Source organism: Piliocolobus tephrosceles, chromosome 11, assembly GCF_002776525.5.
Source record: "Piliocolobus tephrosceles isolate RC106 chromosome 11, ASM277652v3, whole genome shotgun sequence".
Classification (NCBI taxonomy): domain Eukaryota; kingdom Metazoa; phylum Chordata; class Mammalia; order Primates; family Cercopithecidae; genus Piliocolobus; species Piliocolobus tephrosceles.
Genome location: NC_045444.1, coordinates 83,461,351 through 83,473,978, shown reverse-complemented (window position 1 = coordinate 83,473,978; position 12,628 = coordinate 83,461,351). Strand labels below are relative to the sequence as shown.

General features: G+C 37.4%; 1 protein-coding gene across 2 annotated transcripts in view; it reads left to right on the top strand.

Annotated features, from left to right (window-relative positions):
* SF3B1 (splicing factor 3b subunit 1) overlaps window positions 1–9,589 on the top strand; it is a 48,623-nt gene extending 39,034 nt beyond the window's left edge. For both annotated transcript variants that reach the window (XM_023218084.1, XM_023218092.1), the window contains 8 exons: window positions 353–574; window positions 856–1,038; window positions 1,123–1,234; window positions 2,713–2,833; window positions 3,179–3,310; window positions 5,250–5,522; window positions 8,394–8,610; window positions 9,102–9,589. In XM_023218084.1, coding sequence (XP_023073852.1) covers window positions 353–574; window positions 856–1,038; window positions 1,123–1,234; window positions 2,713–2,833; window positions 3,179–3,310; window positions 5,250–5,522; window positions 8,394–8,610; window positions 9,102–9,260 — 1,419 coding nt within the window. In that variant the 3' untranslated portion in view covers window positions 9,261–9,589. The remainder of the gene's footprint in view (window positions 1–352; window positions 575–855; window positions 1,039–1,122; window positions 1,235–2,712; window positions 2,834–3,178; window positions 3,311–5,249; window positions 5,523–8,393; window positions 8,611–9,101) is intronic.
* The last annotated feature ends 3,039 nt before the right edge of the window (window positions 9,590–12,628 follow it).

Below are 12,628 nucleotides of genomic sequence, written 5' to 3'. Positions count from 1 at the left end.
CAAGGATTAATACTCAACTGTGAGGAGATGGATTTTAGTCAGCCAGTCAACTTCCATTTTGATTTTGGATTTAAGGATTAATACTCAGTTGTGAATTGATGTTTTTGTCTGGTAAATTCAGTGCTTTATCTAGCTAGATGAAACATGGACACAGTTTTACCTTGAATCATGTTAACATACTCATTTTTCGATGTTTGGTCACTTTTCTCTTCAACTTTAATAAATAGCAGTGAATCATTCTTATCATGTTTATTAGCTAAATAAGTAGTGTATTTAGAGTATTTGGTTTTCATGATGTTGTTTTATGTCCTTGGAAAAGCAGTCTAAAACGTTTTTTTCCTGTTCTTTTTAGTTAGTTGATACTACTGTGGAGTTGGCAAACAAAGTAGGTGCAGCAGAAATTATATCCAGGATTGTGGATGATCTGAAAGATGAAGCTGAACAGTACAGAAAAATGGTGATGGAGACAATTGAGAAAATTATGGGCAATTTGGGAGCAGCAGATATTGATCATAAACTTGAAGAACAACTGATTGATGGTATTCTTTATGCTTTCCAAGAACAGACTACAGAGGTAATGATAACTAATTATGGCACATTGCTACTGACTTTAATATTTGTAGAAAAGCGTATTAGTTGTCAAGCAAATTTTTCTAGAATGCAATTGAATTTGAAGTAATTTTTAATATGCTCACTCGGTTACCAAAAAATACTATTCTACCTCAAGTTTTAAGATTTGATGTAAAAAAACAACCACAGATGTTTGGGTGGTTAGAAAAGGTTGACTATTAGTTTATTTCAACTGTGCAGTCATAAACCAAATGAATGTGTCTTTTTTTTTAATTTATTTTTTAGGACTCAGTAATGTTGAATGGCTTTGGCACAGTGGTTAACGCTCTTGGCAAACGAGTCAAACCATACTTGCCTCAGATCTGTGGTACAGTTTTGTGGCGTTTAAATAACAAATCTGCAAAAGTTAGGCAGCAGGCAGCTGACTTGATTTCTCGAACTGCTGTTGTCATGAAGACTTGTCAAGAGGTAAACTTTTTTTCAAATTATTACTTCTTCACCAAATAGTTTAATGTAAATAGTAACATTTTAACATTATTTGTTTTATTATAGGAAAAACTGATGGGACACTTGGGTGTTGTGTTGTATGAGTATTTGGGTGAAGAGTACCCTGAAGTATTGGGCAGCATTCTCGGAGCACTGAAGGCCATTGTGAATGTCATAGGTATGGAATTTGCTGGTTACATAAGACTTTTTCTTGTTTTAATTTTCTTTTTCTTTTTTTTTTTTTTTTTTCCTGTAAGTAAAGTCTTATTTAGGATTTGGGAGGTTTTTGTTACTTTTTTAAAAGCACTTCAAGATTGTAGTTAAGTCAGGGGATGTCACAAAAGTTTTGTTTCCCAAAACTCATTTATATTTTACTTTAAAGAGAAAAAAAGGGCAAGTTTAGGACCTACAGGAGAGGTGGGAGTAGTCACAGCTCAAAAAGCTTTGAAGTCTTGGAATACAGGACTCTAGTAGAAATAGTGTGTCAGGTGAAATATATTCTGCCATGTTCTGCTGCGAGGGGGAAAAGGCAAACCTAAAGTTTTAATTTAGTTTTAGAACTATGTATGTATATTTAAACCTTGAATTAGTGATTATGACAGGTTTTTTACTTGCCATCAGTTTCAAGGAATATAATCAGAAAAGTGAACTGATCAAATTATTGTCTTTATTTACATACCCAAGTCTTCAATACTGTCCATTCAGTTTTCTAACCCAAAACACAGCTATATTACAAATGGTCTTGGATATGGAGAGCAAAGTTTTTATTCTGTTAGGGCAGTATGACAAAGAAAACAAATGGTTTCTTGTATTTAATCTTTTTTAAAATTGATTATAACTGTTGCCAAATGTAACTCTTGCAGAGTTTAGAGGCTCTGATAACCTAGCAGAAGTCAAAATAGCTGACTGTGAGAGAGCCACTGTTTTTTCTTGTTTTGTAAGAGGTATTTATGCAATATACATTTTTAAACTATTGTATTTGCATATAATCTCCAATGCAGCCCAGTGCTATACTTGAAGATAGCCACTTGCCAAAAATTATTTACATGGCCACTTGTAGGGCTCTGGTTTGCAGGGAGTTTTAAACCATATTGTTTGTCAGAGAGGCATGGGAAGAGCAATGGAGAGAGAATCAGAGCAAGTGATTCTAGTTAGAGCAAGAGCCCCTGCCAGCTGCCTCCTTTTTTCTCTCTTCATAGGTGTAAATACCATCCAAGTATGCCCTGCATTGCAGGGAGACTGGAGATCTGTTTGTTTTGCAGTTAAAGGGTAAGGGGGCCCTTTCTGGAAATTTTTGCTTTATTTACATGTTTACCTCTGGCTTATATTGTTGTGTACGGCCGGAACATAAGCTGTCCCCATATTTAAATGTCAGTGCACAAATACATTTCAGAACCAAACGAAACTTTTTTGTTACTGAGTATCCATCATTCTTTAAATCACTTCACTGATTTCTTTTATTTCTATACATAATCAAAAATTGTTAATAAAAGTTAAAAACGATTCTGAGTCTGATCAGAATCCGGGGCTTTCTCTTTCCATAGGCAGCTGTAAGTTTATATTTATGCATAGTCATATATGATGTTGCTAAGTAAAAGGAAAGTGAACAAAAGTTGCAATTCAAATGTTGATAGTTTATTGACTTCTATTAAATAGGTATGCATAAGATGACTCCACCAATTAAAGATCTGCTACCTAGACTCACCCCCATCTTAAAGAACAGACATGAAAAAGTACAAGAGAATTGTATTGATCTTGTTGGGCGTATTGCTGACAGGTAAGCAGATTAACCCACACATTTTTATAAGCAGTATCAGTTTTCAAATTTGGCCACTTTGTATTCAATTAGCAAAATTTTCTTAATGTCACTAATATAAGTGTATATGATTAAGCTATCTAGTATTAATATTTTTCAGTCAAATTTCAATTTGGATGGTAATGGGGTGGCCATGTAATTTTAGGACTAAACCTGTAAGACTAACTCTTCAGCCTTTCTGAAGAGTAATAACTCTTATTTAATGCTTAAAATGAGTTAACAATCATGTTTTTAGAACTGAATTTGCAAATTTATCCTTAAAACTTTTCCTAATGTCACAAATAATATGTGTATTTTTTAAATTAGGGGAGCTGAATATGTGTCTGCAAGAGAGTGGATGAGGATTTGCTTTGAGCTTTTAGAGCTCTTAAAAGCCCACAAAAAGGCTATTCGTAGAGCCACAGTCAACACATTTGGTTATATTGCAAAGGCCATTGGGTGAGTGTTACTTACTTCCATTAAAAAAAAAATTACTTTATAATAAATTCATTGTGGTATTGAAAAATAGTTCATGTAGAAATCTCTTTTGAGGCATGGTCTGAATAATGCAGTTGAGAAAGCTCTTCATTTAACCACTGACCTTCTGATTTTGGAATGTATTCTTAAATTCAATTTTTTTTTTTTTTTTTTTGAGACAGAGTCTCGCTCTGTCACCCAGGCTGGAATGCAGTGATTTGATTTCAGCTCACTGCACCCACCGCCACCTCCCGGGTTCAGGCGATTCTCCTGCCTTACCCTCCCCAGTAGCTGGGACTATAGGCATGCGCCATCACGCCCAGGTAATTTTTGTATTTTTTAGTACAGATGAGGTTTCACCATGTGGGCCAGGCTGTTCTCGAACTCCTGACCTCAAGTGAGCCACCTATCTTAGCCTCCAGAAGTGCTGAGATTACAGGCGTGAGCCACCACACCCAGCCTGTAGTCTTAAATTCTTAATTGAATTGAAATAGATGGAAGGGTTTAAGATTTACTTTAATTATACTTTAGGTGTTTTCAGGGAGGGAAACAGTACCATTTTCAGAAAAATTCAAAATGTGTCTTTTAGGATATTGCTTAAACTATTAAGGCAAATTTTTAGTCTCACAGCATCATTTAAGTCTCATATTAATGCTTTATGTGTTTTAAAAGTTGTATTGTTTGAGCTCAGGAGTTTAAGGTTACAGTGAGCTGTGATTATGCCACTGCACTCCAACCTGGGCAACAGGGCGAGACCCTGTCTCTAAAAAAAAAAACAACAAAAATGCTATTCTAACATTACTCCACGGATTTAACTGAATTATAGCTGCTTTGTGAGATAATCTATGGTTGTTTGCTTCCATTCCATCACAACTAAAATAGGAAAAAACAGTCATTATAGAAAACGAGACACCACGTGTCCATGTGGCTTAAGAAAATGTGTTCAAGGAATATGACATGTGAATGATTAATTAGGTAGAATTAACCAGACCACACCCCCTCCCCTAACACACACTAATTTCTCTCCTAGTTTGGTAGCATAGTATTTATTTCAGTGGTGATGGAGTCAAGAAATTTGTAGTGAATAGCTGTTGTGCAAGCTTTTAGCCCCAGTGTCCCTCTAAGTTTATGTCAAAGAAGAGGCAAATAGATGCAGCACATTGTGTGGGAGGGAAGATAAAAGGAAAAGAGATTTTATATGGTTTATAATGGGAGACCACAATTCAGATATTCCCCTCATCACTCCTACCTAGTTCTAGTGCCCATTTTGACAACTCAGAGAATTACTCACTTTAAACATTTAGTTAAATTTCTTTATATTTCAGAAAGTTTAAAAACTGAAAATTACATATGAAAATTAATTTGAGTTAACTTAAATTTTTTTTTTTTTTTGAGACGGAGTGTCACTGTCACGCAGGCTGGAGTACAATGGCATGGTCTCAGCTCACTACAACCTCTGCCTCCCAGGTTCAAGTGGTTCTCCCACCTCAGCCTCCCAAGTAGCTGGGACTACAGGCGTGTGCCACCACACTCGGCTAATTTTTGTATCTTTAGTAGAGATGGGGTTTCACTGTTGGCCAGGTTGGTCTCAAACTCCTGACCTCGTGATCCGCCTGCCTCGGCTTCCCAGAGTGCTGGGATGCAAGCGTGAGCCACTGTATCCGGCCAAAATTTTAAAAATTTATACAGCTGTGACCTCTGATATTCTCAGAGTTAACTTTTTTAAACTGACCTTTTAATTTATATGAAATTTTAATGTAGAAGCAACAATTTGCCAGTGACTTGGAAGTACTGCGTTTTATAAAATTACTGAGTTCCCTGTAATTATTAATATTTAAAAGTTTTCATCTTTATGCATTTTTTTCTTCCATAAATTTTTGACTTACAGCGTAACAGCTTGTTGACCCATTTTTTTTTTCAGCCCTCATGATGTATTGGCTACACTTCTAAACAACCTCAAAGTTCAAGAAAGGCAAAACAGAGTTTGTACCACTGTAGCAATAGCTATTGTTGCGGAAACATGTTCACCCTTCACAGTACTCCCTGCCTTAATGAATGAATACAGAGTTCCTGAACTGAATGTTCAAAATGGAGTGTTAAAATCACTTTCCTTCTTGTTTGAATATATTGGTGAAATGGGGAAAGACTACATTTATGCTGTAACACCGTTACTTGAAGATGCTTTAATGGATAGGTAAGTGACTTGAACTGATTACAAGAAAATAATTATAACTCTTCCTTCATTTTAGAACATCCTGAAATAGTTATTAGATGACTTTTTACTGTAATGTAGTTAAAGAAAAAAATGCTAGCCTGGAGTCTTGGGACATTGTAAATATGACTTATTATTTTAAAATAATGTGCACACTGTAGTGATTCCCCAGACTTTCTTTCAAGTTCCCCCACCCCCTTTAAATCTCTTTTCATATCTATTGAACTAAATACATTTTGAAAAGGGTTGATTGATAATCTTTTGTTTTCAAAATTGGTCAAATATAGTTAGAGGACATGATGAGCAAGAGCTAATCAGTGTGGCAGAGACCTGATCTTTTTAGCTTTTTATTGCAGGTAAAGGACAGGTTTCTCTTAAGCCTTTGAATTACTGAACATAGCGTGCCAGAGCTACACTCTTCCTATTGCAGGTCCCTAGTGTTTCAGATGGTGACCACCAGTACAGTACTGTTTGAGTTATTTGACAGATTGCTAATACCTTTTACCATCTAGACTGATGCACAGCCATAAACACAGAAGTAACTGAAGAAAGTGCAAAGGAAAGTGCAGGCATAGTAAAGAAAAGAACTGTTTCACTGGCTCTTTATTTTAAGTTACTCAAATCAGAGCCCATTCACATACTTTTGTGTACAGATTAAAGTTATTCATTAATAACCTTCTGAAAGGGAGACTTAACTGGACTTGACAAGTTACCAGAAAGTGTATATGCAAGACATGGAAGCAAAGTAAGAATTGTGCTCTGTAAAAGCCTGGCTGCCCAGGGCTAAAAAATATGAGGGTAAATCACCCTTGCTCCATATTCCTCAGTGAGAAGTGTGTGAGGACCATAGTGCAGTCATTAATGTATGTCACCTGCAGTTAAAAACTTTGTTCTGTGTACTAAGAAGTGGAGGGAGTAATTCCATCGAAAATTACTAAATGAAAAGAATACTTCAGCTGGAAATTTTATTAATGAGGAATACTGCTTCATTCCTTCATTCTTATGCTGAGTGACATTATTAAAATAAATAAGAAAAACAAGAATATTAGTAAATACAAGTATTTTTCTCTTTTGATATGGTCTGTGTTACTATCTTTGGAGCAAAGTGTGGAAACTCATTTTGTTTTTTAGACGGACTTTCACTTTGTCGCCCAGGCTGGAGTACAGTGGCATGATCTCGACTCACTGCAGCTTCTGCCTCCCAGGTTCAAGTGATTCTTCTGCCTCAGCTCCCAAGTAGCTGGGACTACAGGCATGTGCCACCATGCCCAGCTAATTTTTTGTATTTTTGGCAGAGATAGGGTTTCACCATGTTAGCCAGGATGGTCTCTATCTCCTGACCTTGTGATCCACTGGCCTTGGCCTCCCAAAGTTCTGGGATTACAGGCGTGAGCCACCGTGCCTGGTCTGGAAACTCATTTTCATACCCATTGCAAATCCCAGTGTGTTAGCCAATGAGCTCATATTTGGTTGAATAATTGTGGAATGAATAACCGATTGATTTTTCATGAACATAAACTCAGTTAACATAGGAGATGATAGTTACTTCTGTAGGTTTGAAAAAATTGTTGATCTTTTCTTCCTCTCCCCAGATTGAGTTATTGAAACTTAAACTTTACGTGAGAAGGGAATTTAATTTTAATTTAGTTACCTATTATATACCAGTATCTGAAGTACTAGTAAAGATTTAAGTTTATAATCAAGAGTTTAAAATGATTTGGGAGGCCAAGGTGGGAGGACCACTCGACCCCAGGAGCTCAAGATCAGCTTGGGCAACATAGCGAGGCCCTCCCTATCTCTAACAATAAAAATTTTTTAAAATAATTTTTCTTTTTTCTTTTTTTTTTTTTTTGAGACAGAGTTTCGCTCTTGTTGCCTAGGCTGGAGTGCAGCAGCATGATCTCGGCTCACTGCAACCTCTGTCCCCCAGGTTCAGGTGATTCTCCTGCTTCAGCCTCCCGAATAGCTGGGATTACAGGCATGTGCCAGAATGCCTAATTTTCGTATGTTTAATAGAGACAGAGATTCGCCACGTTGGCCAGGCTGGTCTAGAACTCCTGACCTCAGGTGATTCTCCTGCCTCGGCCTCCCAAAGTGCTGGGATTATAGGCACGAGCCACCGTGCCCAGCCTGAAAAATACTTTTTAAAAAGAGAAAAAAGTTTAAAATAAGATATTACTGTTTATTATTCATACATTAGAATTACATACCTCCTCTTTAATAGCATAATAAAGCCAAGACTTCACAGAGCCCTCCTGCTCATATTCCTTTTAAAAGTTAATTAGAAGGCCAGGCGCAGTGGCTCACACCTGTAATCCCAGTACTTTGGGAGGCTGAGGCAGGCAGATCACAAGGCCAAGAGATCAAGACCATCCTGGCCAACATAGTGAAACCCCATCTCTACTAAAAATTCAAAAATTAGCTGGGTGTGGTGGCGCACACCTGTAATTCCAGCTACTCAGGAGGCTGAGGCAGGAGAATTGCTTGAACCTGGGAGGCAGAGGTTGCAGTGAGCCAAGATCACACCACTGCACTCCAGCCTGGGCGACAGAGTGAGACTCTGTCTCAAAAAAAAAAAAGTTAATTAGAAAATATGGCTTAATTGTTGAGCGATAGTGAAGCTTGAGTCATTAAAGCAAAAGTTCTCAAGTAGAAGCATTAGTTATTCTAAAGGGTATATTAGACACACGAAATGTTAGGATGATTTCACATCTATTTAGTGCACTGAATTAGTAATTTCTTTTCCAATGGGCAGGTGAATATTTCCTGTAAAACTAAGACCATATCTTGAAGGATTTTTTCCCCTTTCTTATAAGACCGTATCTTAAAGGACTTTTTTCCCTTCCCTTATAGAGACCTTGTACACAGACAGACGGCTAGTGCAGTGGTACAGCACATGTCACTTGGGGTTTATGGATTTGGTTGTGAAGATTCGCTGAATCATTTGTTGAACTATGTATGGCCCAATGTGTTTGAGACATCTCCTCATGTAATTCAGGCAGTTATGGGAGCCCTAGAGGGTCTGAGAGTTGCTATTGGACCATGTAGAATGTTGCAGTATTGTTTACAGGTAAGTTAAAGTTTTTTTTTTAATCGGTGAATTTTTTTTTTTTTTAATAATACTTTAAGTTCTGGGATACATGTGCTGAATGTGCAGGTTTGTTACATAGGTATACATGTGGCATGGTGGTTTGCTGCACGTATCAACCCATCATCTAGGTTTTAAGCCCCGCATGCATTAGGTATTTGTCCTAATGCTCTCCTTCCCCTTTCCCCCCACTCCCTGTAAGTTAAAGATTTTTAAAAGATTACTTAGCAAGAAAAGTAGTGTGTTGAATTAAGTTACTTTTCCTGATTATCAATAGGGTATATTGTGCCATATGGTAGAACAATTGTGTGGTGAGTTTTGTCTCTTCCATTTTAGCTTTGTATAATTACTAGCCCCCACCCCACTCCCCAAGGGAAATAATTTTGAATCATATCTTTATGATTTGTTAATTTTGTTAAGGTTATGTGTGTTCTTGAAAATTGAAATAATGTAACTGTTCACTATTATTTTAGGGTCTGTTTCACCCAGCCCGGAAAGTCAGAGATGTATATTGGAAAATTTACAACTCCATCTACATTGGTTCCCAGGATGCTCTCATAGCACATTACCCAAGAATCTACAACGATGATAAGAACACCTATATTCGTTATGAACTTGACTATATCTTATAATTTTATTGTTTATTTTGTGTTTAATGCACAGCTACTTCACACCTTAAACTTGCTTTGATTTGGTGATGTAAACTTTTAAACATTGCAGATCAGTGTAGAACTGGTCATAGAGGAAGAGCTAGAAATCCAGTAGCATGATTTTTAAATAACCTGTCTTTGTTTTTGATGTTAAGCAGTAAATGCCAGTAGTGACCAAGAACACAGTGATTACATACACTATACTGGAGGGATTTCATTTTTAATTCATCTTTATGAAGATTTAGAACTCATTCCTTGTGTTTAAAGGGAATGTTTAATTGAGAAATAAACATTTGTGTACAAAATGCTAATTTGTGTGTGTTTTTTGAACATGACTTGTAAAATGCGGAACTTTGATAAAGTATTGGTTTATGTGGAATAAGTGGCTTAATTTCATTTTCTGTCACCTGGTTAATAGAAAGTAGTTAGCCGAATAAAAACTATATGAAGTGATGGCATCTTTGTCAAAATTCCATTGTTCTGTTAATAATGACAGCAAGAACAGTAGTCTCAGGAGGCGTTCCCCTCAAACTAGCACAACCATTCCATCATCGTAGAAAAGTAGCACTTTTGCTAAACTGTCTTGAATATTTTGTACTTACATAGCGCCTTTCATCTCTTGATTTCTCAAAATGCTTTATGAACATGTTTAAAGGAAGTGGTTTAAGTCTTGTCCAACACTTGACAGGTCTGCTGTGTTTAGCAAGTGAGGAATTTAACTTTACTTCAAAACTGCTTTCTGCCTATGAGGAGTGAGGATACCTAAGTAATGCTTATAGAACGGATTCCTTATGTACTGTGGTAATATACAGTGGCAGCAGCTAAAATGTCTAGGTTTGCTTAGCTTTGTATTCAGTAATAAGTTGATCTAAGAATTCAGCATAAACGGAATGAAATGCCATTTAATGATAGAGGAACCAAGCATTAAGTCAGTACTAGACTTAATTTTTTTAGCAAATATGTAAAGTATATTTTCAACGTTTTATAATGTTATGGCCCCAAATTTCTTGGTGTTGGCCTTTTGACTACCTATACTATTTTTACTATTTTGTTTTGTCTCCATGTGGTAGTACTTCTGTGAACGCTAAAGAGACAATAAATTCTGCAAGCAGCATTAGCATATAACTACTACTGTAAGTAAAACTGCCTGTTAACACTTGAGGAGTTCCTGCTTCGGAAGCTTAGTTAAGAAACAGCTTGTGGCCAGGCGCGGTGGCTCACGCCTGTAATCCCAGCACTTTGGGAAGCCAAGGCGGGCCATGAGGTCAGGAGATCAAGACCATCCTGGCTAACACAGTGAAACCCCTTCTCTACTAAAAGTACAAAAAATTAGCTGGCCGTGGTGGTGGGTGCCTGTAGTCCCAGCTACTTGGGAGGCTGAGGCAGGAGAATGGCGTGAACCCGGGAGGTGGAGCTTGCAGTGAGCTGAGAAGGTGCCACTGCTCCCAGCCTGGGCGACAGAGCGAGACTCTTATCTCCAAAAAAAAAAAAAAAAACAGCTTGTAATTGACTTTCAACAAATCGATAGCATTAACGGTTTCCAACTTGATTTGTAATTCCTCATCATTCCTTGTATGACAACTTTCTGAAAATATGTCACTATGTAGTAAAATTAAACACTCCAAACTCACCTTTCTGTTACAAGTTTTCAGCAGTACTTCTATGCAACTTTAACTCTCACTGCTCTCTATGGTTGATGTCAAATGACCTTCAGTAATGACTGAGAGAATTGAATACAAATAGATTACAAAGCCAAAATGTGATGATGTATCACTTTGGAAATTATAATTATATTTTCAGTTCAAGTACTTAGTAGCTTACATTTGCTTGGCCTCTGGCTTTTTATGGAAAATAGGCTTTGTAGTGGCAGTGTGGAGCAAAGGAGACTGTTAACACCTTAAGTAACTTTTTTACTGATGCAAATAATTTGAGGACAGGAGGGAAGTAGTGAAAGCTATGACCTAAAAAATTGGGACCAAATAGAGGCTCACAGATACTTGGATTATTTTATGTGCTTATTATTAAATAAGGAAAGCATTTTGTGATACATGGAAGACGCTATGTGAAGTTTTACCTATCTTCTAAAAGACCTTTCGTATTTTCTTTTGGTGTTTCTTAAAGCCAAACTAAGAAGGAAATGTTCTTAAGGACACAGGGTGGGTTTTTCTGTGGACCTTTTGTTGGTTTTTCTGTGGGCCATCACCCTCTAATGGAATTGATCTCTGGCTGTTTGGTTTTTTTCATATTGTATTTTTAAAATTTGTTGTACGGTGCCCTCTGAGCACCAAGTACCACTAGATGAATAAAACGTATTATATCTAAAGTCTTAGTAGACCAATTTTTAATCTTAGTTGACTCTGTATTGTTATCACACTGCACTCTGTTGTGGTTGTGCCATTTTTGCAATATTGAGCTCTTTCGGTTGTTTTCAAAATAAGGGAACTTAATGTTGAAAAACCAGAGAACTTTTTCTTAATAAGAAACTAAAAAAGTTGCAGCCACATAGGTTCAGTTTGGCTCTTTGGTTTCCAGTGGCTTTCAAATCCCCTAAGGTTAAAAGAAAACACTACAGCTACCCTGGGGTTTCTCAACCTTGGCATTATTGACATCTTGAATCAGTAAGTCATTATTGTGGGGGTGCTGTCCTGTGCCTTGCAGAATGTTGAGCAGTGTTCCTGACCTCTACCTATGAGATGCTAGCAGCACACCCTCATCTCAGTGTTAAACCAAAAATGCCCCCAGACATTGTCTCATGTCCCTTGGAGGGCAAAGTCTTCCTAGGGTGAGAACCACTGAGCTAGCCTTAGACCGTTGTTTAAGCAGAACTTACATGTTTAATAAAATTAAAGCATGATATATAAAACATTTGATTTTAGGCAGCAGTTATCTAGGAAGTAACTAGAAATACAACTTAGCAAATACTTAAATGCCTACCTTGGGCTAAAGCTCCGCATAAGTCTTGGGGAAAGTAAGCAGTGAAAATGTGTAAGATGACCCCACACTGGTCCTCAGAGCATCTTGTGACAGTTGGGAGCCGGGTGGGCAGGAGTGCTGGAGGTGGCTTGGTGCTCCACTTGGGATGCTGGTCTTCAAGCGTTTTATTCTCACCTGTGAGCTGGCGATAGGTGGGTTATATGGTATGGCTGGAAGAGGAGGGCAGGCAGCGTACAGAAACCCCTTCCTCACCTTTTAAAAAATTTGGATAGGAAGCCATGGAGGGAATTTAATGAGACTTGATAGAGAATGTAGGTTTGCAAGGCAGTCAATTGTAGGCAGGAGGGAATAAGTAAATCAGAGTAGTGAGTGTAGTCAGTGACATCTCTAGTGTTCCTGCTAGAATAAGTTTTAAA